The 24535-nt window shown below is 33.8% G+C and overlaps 1 protein-coding gene across 4 annotated transcripts in view; it reads right to left on the reverse strand.

Annotated features, from left to right (window-relative positions):
* The window catches only part of LOC145293104 (uncharacterized), a 121886-nt gene that overhangs the window by 88858 nt on the left and 8493 nt on the right, over positions 1 to 24535 (reverse strand). For all 4 annotated transcript variants that reach the window (XR_013869666.1, XR_013869664.1, XR_013869665.1 and 1 more), the window contains exons 2-3: positions 13859 to 14139; positions 7372 to 7443 (exon numbers count right to left, since the gene is read on the reverse strand). Coding sequence is in view for 1 of the 4 variants with exons in the window: in XM_080139481.1 (XP_079995607.1) it covers positions 7372 to 7443; positions 13859 to 14098 (312 nt within the window). In the remaining 3 variants the exon portion in view is untranslated. The remainder of the gene's footprint in view (positions 1 to 7371; positions 7444 to 13858; positions 14140 to 24535) is intronic.

Consider the following 24535-nt stretch of genomic DNA (forward strand, 5'->3'; position numbering starts at 1 on the left):
GCCAGACTTTAAATAAAAAAAATACTCGTCTAGCTATCCCACTATCTACCTGTGCCTAAATCTAAACACAGATACCATGAACAAAGCTTCTTTTCTAGAACTAGTCCAATATAAACAAGTTCTTGTTGAGTGAGCCCCTTAAATAATCAAATTATATCCAATTTCCACCATTAATGATTACTACGCTGTTGTTCTGGTGACCACCATACATTCATTAAATCTTATCCTCGTGTGGCCCTTGGACCTTGATAAGTAGTGATTCACTTGTAAAAAAAAAAAAAAAAAATTCAGCCATTTTCATTACAGACGACTAAATGCATAAGCATCCATCTTTAAAGAAAAAAAAAAACTCATTTTGTTCCCCTCATCAGTAAAAAATATCTTTATTTATTAAAAACTAGCAAGGAGACCCGACATTACCCGGTCATGAATATGGATCAATGAATGTTCCATGCTTCCAATATTTTTATTGTCATCAAAATCAGTGAAACCGTCCTTTTGTCAATCGAATTGATTGATTGCTGGCTCTACTTGGGGACCCGTCACAGTACACAAGGAGGAAGCTGACATACTTTTCTGCAGTGACTTAGTTCACAATACGTTGTAGTCTACATTGCACTGTAGAGAACCTAATGCTTATCTGTTGGAATTTTTTTTGTACCAATAATGGTGCATCCCCCCTGTTTACATTTATTATTTTTTATCTGGTTCTTATATATGATTTTTTGTGTTTTGTATCCTTTATGATCTTTAGTTTCATGTATTTTAGGTTTGTACGAAACTCCCTTTAATTTGAGAAAAGGGAAATGCTAGCTCCGTGATGACGTCACGAGCCCAGCGCGTATTTCACCCTCTTTTGAAATTCCGCGGACGTGGAGATTGGATGTCTGGTTCATTGCCCGGCGCTGAAAATGAAAAAAAAAGAAGAAAACCCGACAAGAACCCCGGGTATGTGACGAGACAGACTTCTGAAAATTAACTACGTGACTACGGTTTTGCACGTATTTTAGAAGGAGTGAAATTATTTTAAAGAAAATACCTTTTTTACGTGACAAGGAATTTTGGAACCTTCTATAAATAAGAAAATCCCGGGCAAGCGATGCGGTCTTGCTTTTGAAATCCATCTGTGTGTCTACGGTTTGCACACAAACATGGAGGGAGAGAAAATTCTAAAAGGACTTTAAACAAAAAAAAGAAAAAGGCACGTGCCTGACTGGCTTTCAATTTGTGAGTATGCTCCTAAAATTAATTTCATATGCGAGTGTGATTAGGAGATACTATTTTGAATATTATTATTGAATTCGTTAATGGATACACACATCTTTATAAGAACCAGTGTTATTTTTTTCATTGCATGTTACCTTGGCGTTTCATAAGTTTAATGCCTGCAAAGGGAAACATTTGCAACTTATTATTGTAAATAAAATCTCTTCTTCATTTCAAAACAAAACTTTTATATTTTATTCTTTACCCCCTCCCCCTCTTTTGTTTCATGCTGTTTTTTTTTTTCAGGTTAGTTACTTTAGCGTCGAATTTATCTGGGAGCAAGATAAAATTCCAACACACCTTATAAAATTATTTGCTTATTTGTTTTAATTAAAACTCAAAATTCAAGTATTCAATTGTGCTCTAAACAGAAACATTCATTTTGAACACATCCCTGTCCTACCAAGGAGCCTACTATTGATTTTATATGTCGAGCCCTTCTGCTTATGCATGTTAAAATTTCTCAAATGCATTTGTGATGTTAGACTGTATATGTGTTAGCTTTAGTCAAAATCGGACTCTTCTTTCTTTAATGGGATTTTTTCGATCATTAATTTTTTATACTTATCAGAAGTATTCTGAAACAAAACTTGTTTAAGAACACTCCCAGGGTCATAAAACATATCTGTGTGAAATATCAAAAAATCGGTCTTACCGTTTCAGAGTTCTTGGGGAATGAACCCACACACACCCACACACATCTTGTCATACTATTATGATACATTAAGGAATAATTTAAAAAAAAAAAAAAAAAAGCATTAATAATTAGAAAAAAAAAAATCAAAATATTCAATACTAGTGAATCGGCACTGCTTTGGAAATTATAAGGATCCAGGTATACTCCTACTCCCTGTTCAAATTCTACAAATATTATCGTTTTTTAAATGCCTATCATTTTTAATGTTAATTGGTTCAGGGGAAATAACTTTAAAACTATTTATAGAATTATTCCCCTTGATTGCTTGTATGAGAGGATATATTTTTTTTGACTGCAATTATTAATTTGGTTCCTAGTGATCCCAAAATGAATGAATATTAGAACATTATTTTATCATAAACCGCTCGAGATCATACTAAATCAGAATATATAGGGTTTGCAAGTGTATCTTTGTTAGTATTTAAATTTTATTCAAGCAGACATAAAAGACTAATTCTCTTAATTTAATCGATGAATATTAGGTATGACACTAATTGTCGACACCCATAACAAAAAAATACAAGTAAAAACTAGGAAAATAAAATTAATTCATCGTAATTTTTATTCTATATTGAAGAGCAAGGATTAGGGTTTAAATCGCATATAAACAATCTTTATTTTACATTGAATAAAATGGACGAACGTCACAAAATAACTTAAACATAAAAAAAATGAGAATATTAGAATGGCATTGCAGATATACAGAGATCAGATCTTATAAAACATTAAAAATATAGGAAAAAAACTTAGTACAAATATATTATATGCTTTAAAAGTTTTTGTTTGTTTAATCATTATCCATGTGAAATATAACAGTAAAAGTCTTATCTTTGGCTTGAAATATTATGAAACAGACATATATAAATATGTTATTCAGAAAAATTTCACATTTTAAGCAGACAACACTTAAAACAATTAACTTCCGGTTTGAGATGGAACCTGACAAAATTTCCTTTAATATTAATTTTCCATATTGTAATTTTGTAGCCCCAAAAAATTAATATCTAAATTATTTTTATTAAATTCTTCTTTATTCTAGGAAATATCAATTTTTAATTCCTAAAACAAAGCTTTTTTAAAAATCTTAACTAAATCCTTAAATTAACTTTATTGGAAGCTTATTTTCCATCCCCCCCCCACCCCCCCAAAAAAAATTAATTAACTCTTAAATCATAATTGTTTCAGTTACTTGGTTTAGAAATTATAGTTTTTTTCTGACAAAAGAAACGAGTAACGCTATGATTTTTATCAATGAAGTGCCATAGTCATGTTCGATTTCTAGATATAATTTTTAATCATTCACTATTCAAAAACAGCATTGATTTATTTTCTGTTTATACATAAGTTTTAAGACTGAATTTTCCACATTTTGTTTTCATAAACCTTGAAAAACTTTTTTAAATAAATAATTCCAGAAATCGTTTGAAATTACATAGGTAAAAACTGTCAAATGTAAATAATAATTTTTTTAAATTTCATAAAACTTAAATAATTCTTATATATTTTCTAACTACTTTTTTTCTGAAAAATCGATAAAAATCATATCAATCGGCAACGTTTGTGACCCAGAATTAAATGTATTTTATTTCATCATTCCAGTATATTTTAATATGTAAAAAGCATGAGAATCCCCCTCATCCCCAAAAAATCTGATAAGATCGTGTTGGGGGAGGAAGTGGGAGTAAAATATGAGAATTTTTTTGTATATTATTTTATTTCAGTTTATATATAGTTCGCCTTTTTTTAAATAAGTCTGTAAAAAAAATTACCGAAATTGATCAATTATTTGATTTTTGAGAGAATTTTAAAAATCATGTTGTTTTCATTGTTTATGTCAAAATATGTAGAAATAACATTCATTTCCATTTTTCCTGTTTTTAGCTTTGGGGGATTTTTTTTTAAATTTCATCTGTTTTACATAGAGTAAAACAAAGAAAAAATATGAGATGTTTTTAAAATCTTTCTTCTTGAGAATGCTGCAAAAACTATAATGAATCAATTTTATTTTACAAGTTTTTACTGTTATTATTTGCTTTGCAGATCAAAAATTCCACCTTTATTATGATCATACCTAATGAATGAAAGAACTAAATATTTTCATAATCCATGAATCAAAATGTTATTAAAACTTTTTTAAATTACAGATGCATAGTTAATCATAATAATTAAAAAAAAAAACTTTGTTTCTGAATTGTTTAAATTTAAAAGTAATGCTGATATAAGAAATATTTACATGAGAGTGTATAGAAAAGTCGTCAGATTTTATTCTAATTTATTCATTTGATTGTAATAAAAAAAAAAACTTTAAGGTTCTCATTCAACCTAATAAACAAAAAACTATAGAAGAATCTTTATCATGTATGTACCCATCACGGAAAGAGAAATGTCATATTCCAAAAATCCTATAAATAGATCAAGTAGTTTTATTTTTATAAAGAAAATAATTTTTAAACGATATAAAGTGATTTATGTGAACTCAGTAGCATTACAAGACTGATCTCGCAAATCTGAATTATTGTGAACTTATCTAAATTTTGTTTTTATTGAAGATGGCGATGCTAGACAGTCTCTTTTTGCTTACTCATAAAATTTAATTTTCTTAGTTAAAAATAAAACTACCTGATCAGTTTACACGATTTTTGGAATGTGCCATCTTTGCTTCATGATGGGTACATACATCAAAGTTTTTCTGTATTTTTCATATTTTTTTTAATTAGGTTGAATTTTAAATAAGAACCAATTTTAATAAAGGTTATTTTCCTGTTAAAATTAGATGTCTTAATCAGGTCATAACCCTTTGACACAGGTGACATTATCATATTTGAAACAATGGAGAACTTAAATAGTTTTGACTAGCAAGCCACCTGGCATTGCCCAGTCATAAAATACTCTTAAATATGATACTTTAATTTATGCATATTTCGTATTTATTATAATAGAGCCAATTCTCTGTTGATTATTACATTGTAGCCGATATATTGTAGTGCTTTCAAAAGTTTAAAAAAAATATTTATGATTTGTTTGCCATCAGCTAGAATCGAAACTAGAACATAGCTCTCCAGCATTATGTTACCATCTGAGCTAGGTCTATATGCAATAACAAAACTTTAAAAATAACAGTGTGAAATGTATATTTGCATAGGCGTATAAGTAACACATTTAGTAGACTTACGCCTGCCAAGTTCCAATTTTTTTAAATTCTGATCCCTTAACAGCTACTTTTACCAGATACAAAATCAAATCGAATTTGTTTCACAGGTTAACATCCCTATATATCAAGTTTCAAGTTTGTAGACCAAAAATTGACAGAGTAGCTTGGCAGAGATCAACAAGGTCACTTTCATTATATAGAGAGGTAATTCAGAATTCATTTTTAATAAGAAAACTAACAAATAATCAATTTATCAAAAATTCGACACATATCACACGGATGGACTAGTGCATTAATTTTAAGTTAGTAGCCTAATTAGCAGATGTATCTGGCGTTACCCAGTATTAAACATGAAGTTATATTACTTAAAAAAAAAAAAAAAAAAAGTAAAAAAAACTGAAATAAACTGAGGCATGTGCATGCGAGCATCATGTTTTTTTCTCAACAGTTCATTGCTTGTAAGTAAAAAAAACAAAAAAAAATACTCAAGCTGAAATCAAAACCAAAATATAAAGACAGTGAGTCAAGTATGATAACTATTAGGCCAGACGGACACTATCTTTAAAAAGTGTTTTCAATCCGATTTATACTGTCATGAGAACGATTTGCATATACACATTTGTGAAACAGTTACAAATATAAAAAGCCAATGATCCCCCCCCCCGTACCAATTTTTCAATTGTAGCAGCCCTTCTTTTTTTCCGGATGAAAACTGATTAAAAAGTTTTCCACATGTTTGAATACCCTATATATCAAATTTCAAGTCTGTAGATCAAAAATTCATTGAGTATATATGTTGACAGTTGTCCTCACACACACAAACACATTCTCACTTTTATAAATATAGAGATAATAAAAATAAATTTATTTAACACAACACAATACCATCAACATTCTCTTTGCCGAAACATTTAATTCAACAGTAAATATGTGAGAAAAATTAAAAGGCATAGCAAACTGTAACTGATGGCCTGGTTATAGTCAGCTAATGCACTTCCTAACTTCCGGTGTGTCTGCTACTAGAAGCGATGACAAGGCAAATCTGTTCCTTCACATTTATTGTTCTCCAGTATTTCTATTGTGAAGCGATTTATTGAAATAAAATATAAGAAAAATATACAATAAAAATTAACAAAATTATACATGTGTTTTCAATAATTCTTTAAAAAAAAAAAAAAAAAAGTAACAAAGTGTGCAAAAACTGTTTTCAATAATTCTTTAAAAAACTAATTCTAATAATTCTTAATTAAAATGAGATAAAAAAAAAAAAAAAACATCGGAAAAAAAAACATAATAAAAAGAATACATAAGGAAGATATAGGCATTAATGAAAAAAGTGAAGGAACTGATTTGCCTTGTCATCACTTCCGATAGCACTATGCCGAAAGTTAGGAAGTACATTAGTTGACTATAACCGATGACCTAAATAAAACCAACAACAAACTCTTCTTTGTTTTTCAGAAAACACCGAAATTAAGCTACAATAAAACACTGTGACTAAATTCTTCTCCTATTCAGTGTTCTTGTAAGGAAGGAGGAAGTGACATTTAGTGCAACAATTTTTTGCACCATTTGCAACCATGCAGTGTCCAATAAAAAGTGTTTTGTCATTGGTTGAGTATAAACGAGGAATACATTAACCTCACATCAACCCGATTGGTTATTTTACCATCAATTTTTTCACTGCTTTCAAGTGAAAAACTACTATTTGATAACTATTTATAAGCTGTGTTTACACTGGACGCATTGTTCTGCAATGGAAAACAGTACCGGATTTCTTAATAAGATGTGTTTTCTTTCATGGTTGCATTCAGATTTCCATATAACACATCAAACACCAATAAATTGCACATAACAAATAAACACAACTAAGACACAAAAAATACAAGTCCAACTTTGTGAACCACTACTTAACATAATGATGCCATAATGCCAACAGTCCTCTGCCGAATGACAAATACACCAGTTTTTATTTAGCTTGAAACATCAGTGGTTGACTATAAAGCAAATCATTTGCATACAGAATCGTCCGGTTATTTTATCGTCCTTGCGAGGTCATTCACTGTCATTTTTATTAGCTAATATTAATCATGGGGATACAGAATTGTACAATTAAACTTTCAGATTAAAATCACATCATCTCGTAGATTTACAATATCATGCATGCTGAAATACATGTACACAGAACAGATCAATAACTGATGTGTATTAGACTTGACAAATCTGTTGATATTTCAATAAAAGAAACATTACTTACCAAAAGATACTCAATTGTCAATTGCGACAATTTGAATAGCTTCACATAATTTGGGTCAACTAATCTCATATCCTAAATGAAACAAAAAAACAAAAAACATGGTTTTAATTTTGGTGTTAAAGAAATCAATACATGTTGTTCAATTAATAATAACTAACGGGACCTGTGGAAATTCCACAGGGGACTCATTCATATGTAATATATTGATGTTGGCATTCTGTAGATGTTCAGTGTGAATGGAGATGCTCTTGTAGCTTTTTTGTTAAAACTATAAAACTAGCATGAACACCCGGCAAAGCCCGGTTGTAAAGTACACTTAAATATATTTTAATTCTTGCAGATTTCGAATATATTATTATAAAGGTAATGTTCTATCGATTTTTATATATTATAAAGTTGTGATTTCAAAAATTAAAAAAATATATCCATATGACTTGGGTGCATTAGCTTGAATCGAAACCGAAATAACAACTTATGAAAAAAATATATGTGTGTGTGTATATATATATATATATATATATATATATATATATATATATATATATATATAACTTGATTCCTTCAACCATAATCGAAACTGAAACCAAAACTTATGAAGAATTCTTGATAAGATTATTTATAAAAAAACATTAGATTACTGGAGTGCCCTCAGTTATAATCGAAACCAAAACCAAAACTTATGAGGAATATTCATAAAATTAATTATTTATGACAAGAAATGGAAGTACATAACAATTAAACAACCCAGATGTAAGCGTGACACAGAAAATAACACACACACTATCGTATTAATATATAGATGTTATAAAAAAGAGATTAATGTAGTTGGATTGAAGCATTGTTTAGTGTATATATAAAACTAACTTATAAAAGGCAATACAATGCAGAGGTGTAACTGATAGATACAAACTGAAGCAAATTAAGATGTAATGGTGGAATACGAGGGGTGTGCAATAAGTAATGCCCCTGACCCACTTCCAGTTGTCTGATCTAGCTGAAATTTTGCATGTGCAATGATTTATATCTCTACGGGTTATGTGGCAAATTACAGATCTGAACTAATTGTGGTTTCTTTTTTACAGGTGTTTGAACTGAGTCAGGTGTGAAATGGAGCCTGTTGAATGTCGAGCAGTGATCCAGTTTTTGTATTTGAAAGGACGCACACCACAGGAGACTTTTGATGAAATGAAAGAAACTTATGGTGATAATGCCCCATCATATGGTCTTGTAAAACGCTGGCATCGTGAATTCAAACATGGCTGGGAAGTCTGTGGAAACAGCTTCCAGACCTGGTTGCCCCCCCCCCCCCTTCTGTCATTGATGAGGCATCTGTCCATCAAGTTGAGGCTGCCATTTTGGAAGATCGGCGCATTACTATTCGCCAAATAGCCTAAGATGTCAAGATTAGTACAGGGTCTGTGGTGGAAACTATCATTCATGACCATTTGCATATGCATAAGGTGTCTGCCAGATGGATTTCCAGGTTGCTCACACCATTCCAGAAGCCAGAATGCGTTGAGTGCTCGAGGATGAATTTGGAGATGTGCCAAGAAAATGAGTCAAAGTTTTTCAAAAAACTGATTACACAGTATGAAACCTGGGTCTATCACTATGATCCAGAGACCCAAGCCCAGTCAATGCAATGGAAGCACTTGGGCTCACCACCTCCAAAGAAGGCAAGGGTGCAGCTCTCCGCTGGCAAGGTCATGCTCACAGTCTTCTGGGACCAGGACGGAGTAGTGATGATAGATTTCCTGGCAAAGGGTACAACAATTACAGGAGCCTATTATGCTTCATTTTTGAGGAAATTAAGGGAAGCTATCAAAATCAAGAGGTGGGGCAAGATCAGCAAAGGTACCCTCCTCCTGCAGGACAACGCTCTAGTCCACAACTCGCATGTCGCCAGATCAGAAGCACGGGTGTGTGGTTACGAAATCCTCCATCATCCTCCCTACTCTCCTGACCTTGCACCCTCTGACTTTCACCTCTTCCTAGCCATGAAGTTGTTTTTGAAAGGAAAGCGTTTCCCAGATGATTCAGCCTTGATTTCTGAAGTCACGTCGTGGTTGGAGGACCAACCTGGGGTGTTCTACAAAAGAATTAACTTTAGCCATTCATAGTTTGTAAAGCATTTATAATGTAAACCAACATGAAAACTTAAAAATCGAATCGGCGACACAAAAATAAAATGAGACGAAATTTTTTTCTAAAGCATCCCTAATAACCGTTTAGTAAAAACGAATTACTGTCTCGTTATCTTTATAACTAAAATAAAATATAATTAATAATGATTTGTCACTGTATCTGTATTAATAAAATAAAATATAATTAATAAATATTTGTTACTGTAAATGAAATAAATGTAAACTGCAATGGAAATATAAAACTCCAATTTCCATTTGGTAAAATAACACAACAAGTAAGCAATAAACCAAGTAACTTGTTTCTTAGTGATAAGGATAATGAAGATATTACTGGTAATAATTAAAATGTAGTGCAAATCAATTTTTTTTTCAAGATTACAAAGTTTGTAATCGGAATATTTCATATGTAATGCTTCTACTCATGAAAGCGATGTTTGTGTTAATTTCTGTAGCGTTCTTTTTTGAATGATGTTTTGGTCAATCTGGAATATCCGAACATGTCAACCAATGAGATTGTGAGGAATGGTAGGAGAGATCATTAATTAAGGAAAGAATGGTCTTTATTTTGCTCTATTTGTCTATTTTAGATATCAATTATAATAACATTTAGGGTTTTATTTTTCTGGAAAAAATTCCAGAAAAATAAAACCCTAAACGTTATTATATTAAAAGTAGAATAATATAATACTTTTTCTGTCATTTTTAATCGAATTTTAAATTTTTTCAAAAACATCTTTACCCAATTTTTGTAATTTTCACTGAACATGAAAACAAAATTTAAATATTTTTTTAAAAGGTTTTTGAATCAATTAAACTATTTTTTTTATATCTAAATAAGATATAGGATGATTTGCTATAAGAATATGCAAAATATTAGAACATAAATACCTAAATTTCAAATAATCCCATTTTTGTTACTGTTATAAAATATGGTAAACAAATGGATGACAGCACCATGCCAGATTGTGAGATTTTTCAAAGAATCGAAGCATAGATATGTCTAAATATTTATTTAAACATCTCCATAAATTTTAAAATTTTAAATGCAACCAACAGGTGAATACCATATTTTTAACAATTAAATTATAAATCCAAACGACATTTATGATAAAATAGTTTCAATCTTATGTTATTTTTAGTTTTATATTTTTTTGTTTGTAGTCCTTGTCAGCCACTTTACATTACAACAACTCACATAAACAACAAATTGCAGAAACAATTATTGTAATTTTCAAACTTCCACTGTTGTAGGTTTTTTTTTTGTATATTAATCAAAGCATTCTCTATTTAATATTATATTGGAAAAATTGGGCTTTCTAGAAGAAAACTTCATTTATTCTTAAAGATTTAAAAGTAGTGGTTTTCCTAAAAATAATGAAAACAATTTTAAGTTAATCTGAAATTTCACACTTCAAAACACAAAAGATGAACAATTAAACGCATTCAAACTTCATATTTCCAATCTCGAAATTTGAAAAGCAGTTGTTTTTTTTTTTACAATCTTCATTTCCCTCCCCATACAGAAAATATATGTTCAGCTCTGGCTTTGTATTTTTAGGATAGAGACAAGGGGTAATGTAAGCAATATAATTATTTACTATAATAATTATTAAATATGTACAAACACTAGTGTTTCATCCTTTCAGGAATCATCAGTGCAAGGTGTCACAATTGTAAAAAAAAATACATTTTTATAATTTTAATAATTTTATCATTTAATAATCAGTGAACATTACATATTGATTAGATAATTACCTGCTTTTTGGTAAATTTTTACAGAGAGACTGTCAAAGCAAACCTTACACCCCACCTCCATTTTGTCTGTTGCTAATTTTAAATCTATTAAATCTAAGGATTAATAAGGATTAATGTTATAAATATGAATCAATATCATTCGGTTTAACATCCATTTTATATGCCGAAATTTGATAGATGGCTTTAAGAAATTTACTTTCAAATTAATTTATTTCAAAGTCTGTATTTATCTTTCTTTCTCTCTAGTCCATTTTTATCACTTCCATATCTTTCTTGGCCTTCCTCTGAACTGAACCTGCTACCACAACTGTTCTACATTTAATAATCCAAGAACTTGCACCTGTGCTTTCAACATGACCATACAATCTTAGTCTCTTGCACTGCACATATCTCCCTATACTCTCCATATTTAATCTTCCATGTTCATCAAAACTAGGCCTATTTTTAAGATACACATTACCCATCTATCGTATCCTTCTCATATCATCTGTTGACATGCAATGCGTGTTCTCAGCCATCACTGGCCAGATTTCATTTCAATAATTCGCTACACTGTGTACACATGCCTGATAGCCTCTTTCCTTGGTCAACAATGATAACTCTCTGTTGCTTAGTAATAGCAGAAGTTCCTTAAACGCCATCCTTGACGCCATCCATTCCCAACTCTTCTAATCACACTAGCACCTGCTTCACCCTGTGCTCCAATGATATTACCAAGGTAAGAAAACTCTTCCCTTGGTCGACAGTGATAACGCTCTGCTGGTTAGTAATGACAGCTGCTCCATGAACTTACTCTATCCATTCTTAACTTTTGCAGTCACACAAGCATCTGATCCACCCTGTGCTCCAATCATATAATCAAGGTAAGAAAAAACTTCATTATAACTTCAATAGCTCTTCTATTCAAATATACTTTCTCCACATTTGAATTCTCATCCATCTCCATTGTCTTGACATGTACATATATATATATATATATATATATACAACGTTATATAGTTGATTATATAACAATATACATATATGAGTATTTGGCAGTGTAACATTGTGTATATGTACGCATTTAACTTGTTCTTGTTAAAGTGTGTATAGATATGTATGAGTTGATGAAAGCTGGTGTGCGAGTCATTGAATTCTTTTCCAGCTTGCCATCTCCAGCCCCAAAGAGCAAGGGGAATGTAGAGTATATGTTCTTGGGGTCCTGTTTGAGGTGCATTGGCTTGAGAATTCTAAAGAAAACTGATTTTGTTGACCAGGTCTTCTAGAATTTTCTAACTTCATGCCAACTTACTATTTTTACATGAACATGTTACTTTTGGGGGCTTGAGATGATTTTCATTGGTTGGAAAATATTTTGAGTTCAAACGTTCCTGTGAAACTTACTTTAGGAAGTGAGGAAGAAAGTGAATCCTAATGAAGCAAGGAAAGAAAGAGGGTAAGCAATTAGAGTCATTTGCTTTTTAGCATTTATAAGAATCACTTCTTAATTCAACCACCACAGTAGTTCAGACTTCTATCCATCTACATCTATTAGCAGGAAATGATTTGATGGATGAGAAGTTATTTCCAAATATTCCATAGCTAGCAAGTTTGTGAAGCAACCCTTTGTGCCAAACCCTATCAAAGGCATTTCGTATAAAACTTTGATAGCTACAACACCTCTTTTTCTACAGTGCCATTCACTACACTTAAGCTAGAAGTTTCAACTTCAGCTACTTTTGATTTGAGAAAAAGAAGGATTCATTCTTTATTAGTTTAAAAGACAATTCAGAGTGTCAACAGCTGCATTCATAATGGTATTTACTTTGATGAATTATACAAGATAAACAGAATTGGAAGCATCTTGTAGAAACATGAATAACAAATCAGCAATATTTGGATTCTTCGGATTACTATTCTCATCATGAGTTTTATTTTCACAGTGTTTTCGCTGATGTAACCTCTGACCTTCTTCAGATGTATTCTTGTTGAATCTGGGAATTGTTTTGTCAAACTCAGGAATCTGCACAGAATTTCGAATGGAAACCTTTATTTTATCCATAGGAATAGCATGCTCTTGTTCCATCAGCCATGACTGAGTAGAAGTCCTAAATAATTTACAATTGTATTTTGAGTATCGTTCACATTGAGGATTTAATATTCTACCTCCAGAAGAGTATAACTTTACAACCGTGGCATAGTGGATGAAGCACTTGATAAAATTCAGTTGTAAGTTACACTCTTCTAGAGGTGGAAGCTTCAATCCTCAGTGTGGCAACACTCAAAATACAATTGCAAATTACATAGGACTTCTACTCAGGCTGACAGAACAAGATCATCCTACCCTCATTGATTATATAAAGAGTTCTATTTGAAATTCTGTGCAGATTCCCAAGTTCAACAGAAAAATTCTCCGAGTTCAACAAGATACATGTGAAGAAGATCAGAGGTTACATCGATCGAAACGTGAAAATAACATTCAAGATGAGAACAGTAGTCCAAAAAAAATCTAAATAATACGAATAATCAATCCTCATCTAAAAAATTCAGAATGTAACAAATCAGATGTTTTTGGTGTGAAGCGTTAATCGACACAAAAATGCACTTACCACTTCGGATTCAATATCACAGAAGGTAATGCTGTGAATATTCTCTTGCAAAATGTTCACATCAAATGCTTGCGCCATTTGATCAACATTCAAAGCAGCAATTTTTCGCCAATCAACCGGCTGAGTCTTTTGACGAGCACTGAACATCGGATACGACCCCGACACTGGCACCATGTTGCTATGCGGACGGAACTCACTCACTGGTTGAAAATAGGGTGTTGGCATTCTAACACTTGACATAGAAAGCACATTTGTCTGCAATATTCACAACCATATTTGAACTGGAAATAGAAAACAAAACCGATCATTAAATATTTGTAAATGTAAAATATAAACTGGTAAACTGCAGTGTTAACACGCTTAAGCAAACAAAATGACTTGTAAGGTCAACAATTTATCACAAAATTACAAATTTATTGAAATTTTCACTAGTGAAAGAGATTTTAAATCATATTTATAATTAAACTAGCTGTACATACCTGGCATTGCCAGGTAAAAATCATATTGCTGGGAGGTGGGTTTAGTCACATACTATTTAAGATACACCAAATATCCTAAATTGTTACGATTTTCCTGAAAGTTGACCATTTTTTGGATTTTTGGAAGCATAAAACATAGCAGTCTTCATCTATGAAATTCGAACAGGAAATAAAACTCACAGCTTAAAGGGAAATAACTCATAGGTTAAATGAAAACTTCTGTTTTTTTAATGCAGCTGATGTTGTTTATATTAATAATTAACAAGTGAAGCATGCATGGTCCCCGTGAGTGCACAGTGAACGAGACATAAAAAAAATTACTAAGTTCGGTATTTAACCCCACCTCCCATTTAGCCCCAAAAGTCCCCAGGAGATGTCAAATCCTGGTGAAAACGAACAAAGGGTGCAGTTTTAAGCCTTAACATATGTAAATTTGAGTTCTGTACCATGCAAAAAACAAATGACTAAGTCTATATTTGCTCCCTAAAAAAAAAAGTCTCCAAGGCCTTAACATATTTAAATTTGAGTTCAGCACCATGCAAAACTGCTAAATAGACATACATAGAAAATTTTGGACAAATATGGTAAAATAGTCCCAAAAATGGAGTGTTTTTATAAGCTCTAAAAGAGTCCCTGGGTCACACCTAAGAGCTATCGCAAAGTATAGACAAACAAAATTATATAGAAATTAGTTAATTACAACTTTTCAGAAAGTTTTATAAAAATGCAAGGCATCAATTTTTTTTAATAAGCACAAAAGTGTCAATTTTAGCCATTTTAACCTGGAAGGCAACCCTAGGGGAGCAACCAGAGTTTTCCCAGAAAATCTGTTCTGTTACTTTTTTTACTCATATCATGTTTAATGTTTGTGCAAAATTTCAAAAATTTCCAAGGCATAGCTATTGAGAAAAGTGCTGATGGACAAATGGACAAGGGGGAATTTACTGGTGCACCCTCCTTTTGTCAGGTGACAAAAAATAAATTAAATATAAATTGAATTAAAAATAAACTACATAAATAAACTTTATATAATATTTCTAAATAGAATACTTAAAATAATTCTATTATTAATATCCATAAAAAACTTAGAGCTAATTATTAAAACAGATTTTCTTTAATGTAATATGCAAATGAGATAATCTCTTGAATGTTGATTTCGTTTTAAATAAATATATATAGAGAAATGCAGGAATAAAAAGATATACCATTCCGTTTTCAGTATTAAAATCTATTTGTGAAATTGTACCTTTTGTATATATTAACCAAATTGTGAACAAACGAACAGAAATATGACTTTATTATAATAGATAAGTGAAATAATAAAAAGTACCAATTGAAAGAACATTGAATAAAATCTGTTGACAGAACTAACGTTAAACAAGAAAAGTGCATGCATTTTCCAAGTGCATACTTGTGCACGTGTGGGTTATCAATGGTGAGTAATCAAAAATGCAATAAAAGTTTCTTCTATATTATTTAATTAATTGGAATGTTTATGGAGATGAGTATTATTTATTGATTTATTTATGGTGGATTATTATCCTCATTTTTTTTTAATTGTTGTTTCATGACGTTACGGCTAACTATTCCTCTGGCTTTCGTCAGATGGTTGCCACAACGGGATAGGGACTCTAAATCTCCTAACTGCATCCTCAGCAATTACTGCCTTCCATAGCTGTTGTTGTCTCACCACGTTTGGACCAACTAAACATTTGGCCGACTTTGGGTAGTATTGAAACCATTATTTTCAGACAATGCTCACCTGGAACCATAGAAATTTGTGAAACAACAACTAAAAGAGATGAAGATAATAGTCCGCAATAAATAAATGAATAAATAATACTCATCTCAATAAACACTCCAATTAATTAAATAATATATACCATTCGGTACACACCCGACAATGGGAGATCAGATAATAAATAAACATGGATTTATAAGACCAAAAAATCCAACCTTCGGGGCCTGTGGCACAGTGGATAGAGATGTTGAATCTCTGTGATTCCAAGTGAGCATTGTCTGAAGAAAATGGTTTCAATCCTACCCAAAGCCAGCAAGAGACTTAGTTGGTCCAAATGTGGGGAGATGACAACAGCTGTCGAAGGCAGTAATTGCTGAGGATGCAGTTAGGAGATTTGGAGTTTCTATCCCATCACGGTTACCACCTGACGAAGGGAAGAGGAATAGTTGGCCGAAATGTCGTGAAACAACAAGAAAAGATGAAGATAATAGTCCGCAATAAATAAATGAATTAAAGCTTCTTCATTTTATATACATGTGTGATCGGGTCCTCATTCTTGATCACTGCTTTTTCCATATGGCTGTTTCTTGCATCGTCTAGTGGTCGGGGTCAGTTGTTTACTTCAAGATGAATAAAATTCTTGCATGGGAACACACTTGCTAACAGGTTTAAAGGTTTTATTGGGGGCAAGAGATTCGTTCACTAGGGGGAAGACCAAAAAGTTTTTTTCTTATAAAATATAAGCTAAAATTAATTTCTTCTTACTTAATTTCCTTAATCAAAAATTGGTTGATGAACGAATAGTCTCGAGGCGATTCACTTAGATTCCTACATTGCGTGTGCATCTGGAACAGTTGCTGCTTCACCGCAAGCTGTCTAAAAAAATGTATTGAACATGTGACATCATTTCTTTATAATGCAGAAAGCTAACTGAAGTTTTGCTTGTATCTTTGGTGGAATAAAAACATGTATATGTGTGTGTACAAATAAAAAATAAAAATGGATTCTCCCTTTGATTTCGACACATAAGCTTCACGCAAGTAAGTTGTCCGAAATCCACACAGGCTTTGTGGTTTTCCTTCTCCTAGATGCATGTCTTATTAAGACTGAGGATGCATTTCTCCCAATAGAGGCTAATTTGGAAATTTTTACATTCCAACACAGTCCATGAAGCAGCTAGTATTCCAAAATGGTACTGGTACTGGTCAGGCTCATTGTTATCTTAACTTAAGGTAATCTAACAATAACCGGTATGTCAACATGAATTATATATATATATATATATATATATATATATATATATATATATATATATATATATAAGTGAAAGTGTCTGTCTGTGTATACATTTCCCTACACAATAATTTTGTCAATTTTCAGTCTATAGACTCGAAATTTGATATACAGGGTAATGTGATTTAGGAAAATTTTTATAATCAGTTTTTAGCCAGAAATTTGGCTGTTAAAGAGTCAAAGTTCAACGATTTGACCTTTGATAACTCTGCCAATTTTGGGTCTAAACACTTGAAATTTTAGATATAGGTTTCTTGGACATGAATCTAATTTAACAACATGATTTGAGCCCAAAACAATAAATGTTAAGGGGTCAAAGTTTAAAAAAATTGACCTCTGCAGTCTCTACCAAATTACTCAGACAATTTCTGGTCTAAACATGTGAAATTTTATATAAAGGATATTCAGAGATAGGGCAAGCCTTTTAATCGGTTTGGGTCGAAAATTTGAGCAACAAATATATAAATCTATGCATGTATGTTTGCATGTCTGCCTAAAACTTTTGACAGAGGCGACGGATTTTCACAAGATCAATATCGTTTTGATGCTCGACACTTCAGACGACAAATGCCAAAAAATTGGCTAAAAACATTAATTTCTTCACTCTCAGCTGAGCACTTTTCCACAGGGAGGGGTCGCTTTTTTCACCGATATTTTCGAAAGTCATCCCCTCTTTTCTAAAGCAGGGGCAATCAATCGATTTGATTGAAAAATAAGCAATTTCAATAACAATAAAAGTATCAGAACATCTATTTATCTTCATTCAATCCTAGGCAATGTCGGATCTCCTTGCCAGTACATTACATAGTGTTGTCTTCCATATTATTTCTTTTTATAAATATTGGATTTTGGGAGAAATAAATAAATAAAAAACTAAATAATCACAAAAAATATGAAACATAGGTTTTTTTTTTAGACTGTCTGAAAAATAACTCCAAAAACACATTAATTCTTCCGATTGTCCCCAAATGATAGAAATACATTTTTTTTTTTCATTTTTTTTGTTTTAAGGAAGAAGAAAGAAAGATTTCCACCATTATCTAATTTCATTGATGTAAGGTGAGACAACATGCAGATTTTATTTCAAGTAATATAGTATTTACTTTTTTTAAGATATCTTCAAATTATTTTAATTTGTTTTAAGAGAGAAAAAGAAAGATTGTCACCCTAAGAGAAAAACTTAATTGTAAGATTGATTCATTCAGTGCATCTAGTTGCAGTCGATGCAAGGTCAAATATGGTCTAATAAGGAACAATCAGTTAATAAGCACCGGTTTTATAGAAGTGAAAACACTGTATTAAAAAAAAAAACTATAGGATTTATTGGTAAAGAAATTTTTTAACATTTGCTGTAAAGAAAGACATGATTATTTTTGTAATAAATGAGCTAAAGAGCTAATAAAAAATTATTTTTCATGAATAATAATTAGCTTATTATTACAGATATATTTGGGGCCTTTGTAATGCTTGGCATTGTTAGTACGATTCAATGTACTACATTTTATTTAGTTTTTGTATTTGTTTCAAATGAAGACAGATTACAATTATTTTGGAAATAGGATCAATAAATAGCTGCTTATATCAGTTGAAATTCATTCTTAAAGATTAATAATCAGCAGCTTGCATCATTTACTGAAATAACATTTTAATTAATTGTATAAAATAAAATTATTTTACTTACTAATATGATACACAAGTAATTTAAAGAAATAAATCGTTTAACATTTCTTGAAGATATAATTGTTTATTGTAAAGCTTAAATAGATATAACAATGTTGATCAGTTTTTTTAATGGCGTAAGCTGGCACTGATTTTTTACATCATTATTGAAAAATCTCTCCATTTTAACAAACTTTTGGGTCAGAATAAGTACTTTTTTAAAGAAACTTGATCAAGATATATTTTTGCGGTGAAGAACATGACCCAAGAATAACAAAATATAGTTAGTCAAAATCAAATATCGAAAGCCATTGATGACAAACTTCAGTAAATAGACTGGCCTCACTTTATTATATAATAAAATAAGATTATTTGATGCTAATTAACAATTTAAAAATGAAATAATCTGAAATAAGAGAGTTAAAAAAAAATTTAAAGAATTGTAGTTTAGTTAGTGACAGAAATTATATTAGACAGACACATAATCTCCATTATAATATTATAAGTTGACTGACCCTGTCAAGTTACTCATAGTTTTCGCCTTAGTGCTCATGAGTAACGAAAGAAATGGTTGTTAATTTAGGAATCACGAAGCATTGTAGCTTGAAAATAACGACAACTTGTAGTGATCGAGCGGCAGATGTTTTAATTTTATAGCATATGTTAATGAATCAAGTTGGCATTCACCCTAGATGGATCGCACTGACTTCCTCCAAAGAAGGAAGTTTCATGGGAATATGAAATTCACAAGTAGTCCCCAGTTGCTTGTATATCCCTGATAGGGGAGATGATGATGTTCTCCGACATACATCACCTGGTATTCTTAAATGATCATCAATTTGTATAGCCTAGGTTCAAAGTTGCTTAACTTTAGTAATTTATTGAGAACTGATGTGTCAGCAGTCACATGAGGCAGCAACTAATTAAAATTATCTTGTTGATTAATTTGTGCAAGTTTGCAGAATGACAGATCATTCTCTTATTTACAGTTCAGTTTTAAATGGATTAGTCTCTCTTGTTGGAATTATTAATGTGAGATAGATTTTTAACTGCAATCCTGTTTTTAATGCTGTGAAAATTGTAGGAGTTGTCTCCCTTTGACAGCTCCAGATTTTTGCTTATTTTTCAGTGATGTAAGGGCTAGGGCAACTTGGAGTTGCTTCCCTCATCTGAGTTTATGCTGACATACAATTTAACCATTTAGTAACTCGGAGTTATCTCCCTTTGACTGTATATAAAACCAGTAACTGCATGTCACTCGCTCTCTTCATTTGTAATCGTGTAAATAAACAAACGTGTTCTCTACATCTCTGTATATGGCTAAAAATGTTAAGTGTTAATTGCTTTGTTTTCTTTTGTCAACCGTTGATAGAACTTCCCATATGAATTTTATTTGAAAGAAGAAAGGTATGTTTTCTTTATTTAATTAACAAAGGTTATTAATTAACCTACACCTATTTACTTACTTTCCCACGAGAGCAGAGTTAGACAAAAGTCGGTTTATATTCTATAGATTTCCAAAATTAATTTCTCTAAATCTCAAATTTGACTGAATTTATGTTTGCTTTTGGAATCAGGCGGGTTTACAATTAAAAACTCAGAAAATACAAAAAAAATTTTCATAACTAGCTTTACTAGACCATCATGTTCTCACTCGGTTCTGTTTATGAATGTTACAGATATATATATCAAGTGGGAATAAAGAAAATCAAATAAATCTTTTATACAGAGACATATCAGGATGTAAGAAGCTCAACACTTGAGGTTGGAGCATATTATAATAATAAATTCAAAACAAAATAAAATATAGGTATATATAGTTTTTTTTGTCGGTTTAATAAGGAAAATAACATATAAAAACAGGTTATAGAAATTCTTTATACCATGGAATTTCAAAGCCTAATGCTTCTCATCAGAAGAGGAGAAAAGGGTTAGGTAACAAGATAAAATTATCTGTGATATCTAGCAAAGGATAAAGTAGGCTAGAAAATGGAAAATTAAATAAGATAAAAATAAAGATATCGATAAAGGATAAGGGATAGATTAAAAAATATTTTTAAAAGTAAATTTTAAAGTATTTAAATGTCTGTCATTGAAAGAATGTCTATTGAATATTTCTCGGTTCTTAGCTGGCCAACATATGGGCAGATAGCTTTGTTTTCCAAATTGCCATTTTGATCAAGGGAGATAACAAAGGGCAAAGAGTTACACACCTTTAAACACTATTTTTCTCTAAAATGTTTCAATATGTTCCCATCTAACTAGATAGTATTGTACTTGTGCCCCTCATATTAATTACTCATACCCCTTTCTATTGTTCCAGAGTGTAACCAGCAGCGCATTCTTAGGAGCCGGAAGGAATTGGTAACCTGAAGATCGTCGAGTCCCTCCTCTCAAGACTATTAGACCTACTGCTCAGTAGAGGCCTGCACCTTCACTCGCCTACTAGTTCCTTTCCCCTGTCTGCTCATAGGAAGTTGTGTCTACTCATCTATGCGCCACTGAATACCCACTTTTGTCAATACAATCATGTCTAATATTCAGCTCACATGCCCAGTCACAGGATGTACCTGGACCTCCCAATCACTCCCTGAATCCCTCTCCAGTGTTTTGGCTGCTGCCATGACGCTGCATGCGCAAACTGCCCACCCACCTCCAGCAATGCAGTCTACACAACCCCCAATCCTGACCCTAAAACTCAAATCACCATCCATCGGCGCTAGTAGCAATCCCGACCAATGGTCTGCATTCACAAGACAGTGGGCCATGTATAAAACCGGCATGGCCATACCTAATTTAATGTGTGCCACAGCACTGTTCCACTGTTGTGACCAGGATTTAATGAATGACCTCCTGAGAGACCTACGCGAAGATGTGTCAAAAATGGCTGAGGTAGACCTCCTTGCTGCCATCAAGCGCCTGGCAGTCAGGGAGGAGAGCACTCTTGTCCATCGTATCAAGCTGAGCAAATTGACACAGGCCCCTGGCACACCAATCAGGACCTTTCTTGCAACCCTCCGAGGTCAAGTTGCGTTGTGTCAGTACACGGCAAAGTGTAAAGAGCCTAACTGTGGCCACATATATGATTACAGCGATGAAATAGTTAGGGACAACCTAATTCAAGGTATTGCCGACTTTGAAATAATGTCTGACCTCTTAGGTGACCCAAAAACAGACCGAACACTGGACGAAACTGTCACCTATATCGCCCAGAAAGAACAAGACAAAGCGACCAGGGCAGTCGTTGGGGATTCTACCAGCACCATAAGCGCTGTAAGCCATGCCACTAGCAAGCCCCGCCATGCTCAGTCTTCTCCCAGCAGCGAGGCAGGCAGGTGCTGGGCTTGTGGGGGGTCATGGCATGGGAAGAATAACGACCGGAACTCCAGAGCTAAACTCTGCATTGCCTGGTCTAACACATGCAACAGGTGCTTAGTAAAAGGCCACTTTCCCGCTAACTGCAGCAAATGCACCAGTTGTGGTACGTGGGGTCACAAAGATAAGAACTCACGGTGGTGCCCCCAAAATCCCAACACCAAAGTGAAGCCAAGAGCCAGCAGAGGCACGTTTCAGATCCAGGACGAAGCCGGATTCCTGTATGACCAGCTATGTGCCACCCAAAACAAAATAGCAGCCGAGCACTATGTCTCTGACGGTAAATGGGTCGCAAGACCCTCTAAACCACACCCTATGATAACCGTCAGACTCACACCGCTACCAACAGATCATGACGAACTGGGCTATCCCCTTAAATCATCGAATCCTACCTCAATTGACATCCCCATGGTGGCAGATTCAGGCTGCCAGAGCTCTATCATCCCGCTTCGGTCTGCCTTGGCCATGGGCATCAGCAAGGATGACATGACACCTGTTCAGTTGAACATGCATGGTGCTATCAAAGAAGACCTTGGGGTTGAAGGTGGGATCTTTGTTGAAGTTTCAACCACCAATACAACTGGTGCACTGAGGACCACTAAACAGCAAGTGTTTATATCGAGGAAGATCGGTAAAGCCTTCTTATGCAGGGAAGCTCTTATAGCTCTGGGAGCCCTACCCCCTGACTTCCCCATTGTGCCTGCCAGATGGGCGGGAGATATGCTTGCTGCCATGGAGGGCGAGGAAGTAAAGCAGTGTTCATGTCCTGAGCGTGTAGATTCACCGCCTCCAATCCCTACGGCACTTCCGGATGGGATATCAGGCACAGAGGAGAATGTGTCTGCCCTGAAGCAGTGGCTGTTAGACTATTACGCCTCTACAGTCTTTAACATATGTGAGCACCAGCCACTGCCAATGATGAAATGTGTTCCGCTGGAGCTTCACGTTAACCCTAACGCCAAGCCAGTCGCCATCCACAAGCCAGCTTTGGTGCCTCTACACTGGCAGGAGAAGGTGTTCCAGGATCTGGAGCACAACGTCAGCATTGGTGTTTTGGAGAAAGTCAGCCCTAATACGCCAGTTACCTGGTTCTCCCGCATGGTGGTAACAGCCAAAGCTGATGGCTCCCCCAGGAAGACAGTGGACTTGCAGCCACAGAACCGCCACTCCGTCAGACAAACCCATCATGTGGAAAGCCCTTTTCACCTCGCTGACCGGGTCCCACAGTACAAGAAGAAAACTGTCACGGATGCCTGGTACGGGTACCACTCTGTCCCGATCAGAGAGGGAGACCGCCACATCACCACCTTGATAACACTATGGGGTCGATATTGCTACAGAGTGGCACCGCAGGGATTCCTGGCCAGCGGGGACGCCTACAATCACCGCTTTGACTCCATCATCGCAAACGTGAAGAACAAGGTTAAGTGTGTGGATGACACCTGCATGTGGTCCGACTCAATTGAGGAAGCATTCCTCCAGGCCTGTGAGTGGCTAGACCTGTGCGCCAGAAATGGAATCACACTAAACCCAAAAAAGTTCCAGTTTGCGCAAGATACGGATACTTTTTGCTGGCCTCGACATTACTCCCACCAATGTCACACCGTCAGAAAAGTTCCTAGATTCCATCCGGCACTTTCCCAAACCTATGGACATCACTGGTGCCAGGGCCTGGTTTGGATTGGTTAACCAAGCAGTGTATGCATTCTCCATGGCCAAGCGGATGCAACCCTTCCGTCATCTGCTGAAGCCATCAAATAAGTTCCAGTGGACAACAGAACTCGATGATATCTTTGAAGAATCCAAAACCAAGATTGTTGAAGAGATCAAGGAAGGAGTCCGCCTCTTTCAACCATCCCGCCCTACCTGTCTTATCACTGATTGGTCTGTCACTGGCATCGGGTACTTGATGATGCAAAAGTACTGCGGCTGCACCGGTAGAACTCGACTATGCTGTAAGGAAGGGTGGAAGCTCTGCTTGGTAGGAAGCAGATTCACACATGCTGCAGAGTCACGTTATGCACCCATCGAAGGAGAGGCCCTTGCAGTTGTCCATGCCCTGCATCAAACTCGTTATTACACGCAGGGATGTCAGGATCTGACGGTGGCTACCGACCACAAGCCACTGGT

This window comes from Euprymna scolopes, chromosome 14 (genome assembly GCF_053919585.1).
Source record: "Euprymna scolopes isolate OS-2025 chromosome 14, ASM5391958v1, whole genome shotgun sequence".
Taxonomy (NCBI): Eukaryota; Metazoa; Mollusca; class Cephalopoda; order Sepiida; family Sepiolidae; genus Euprymna; species Euprymna scolopes.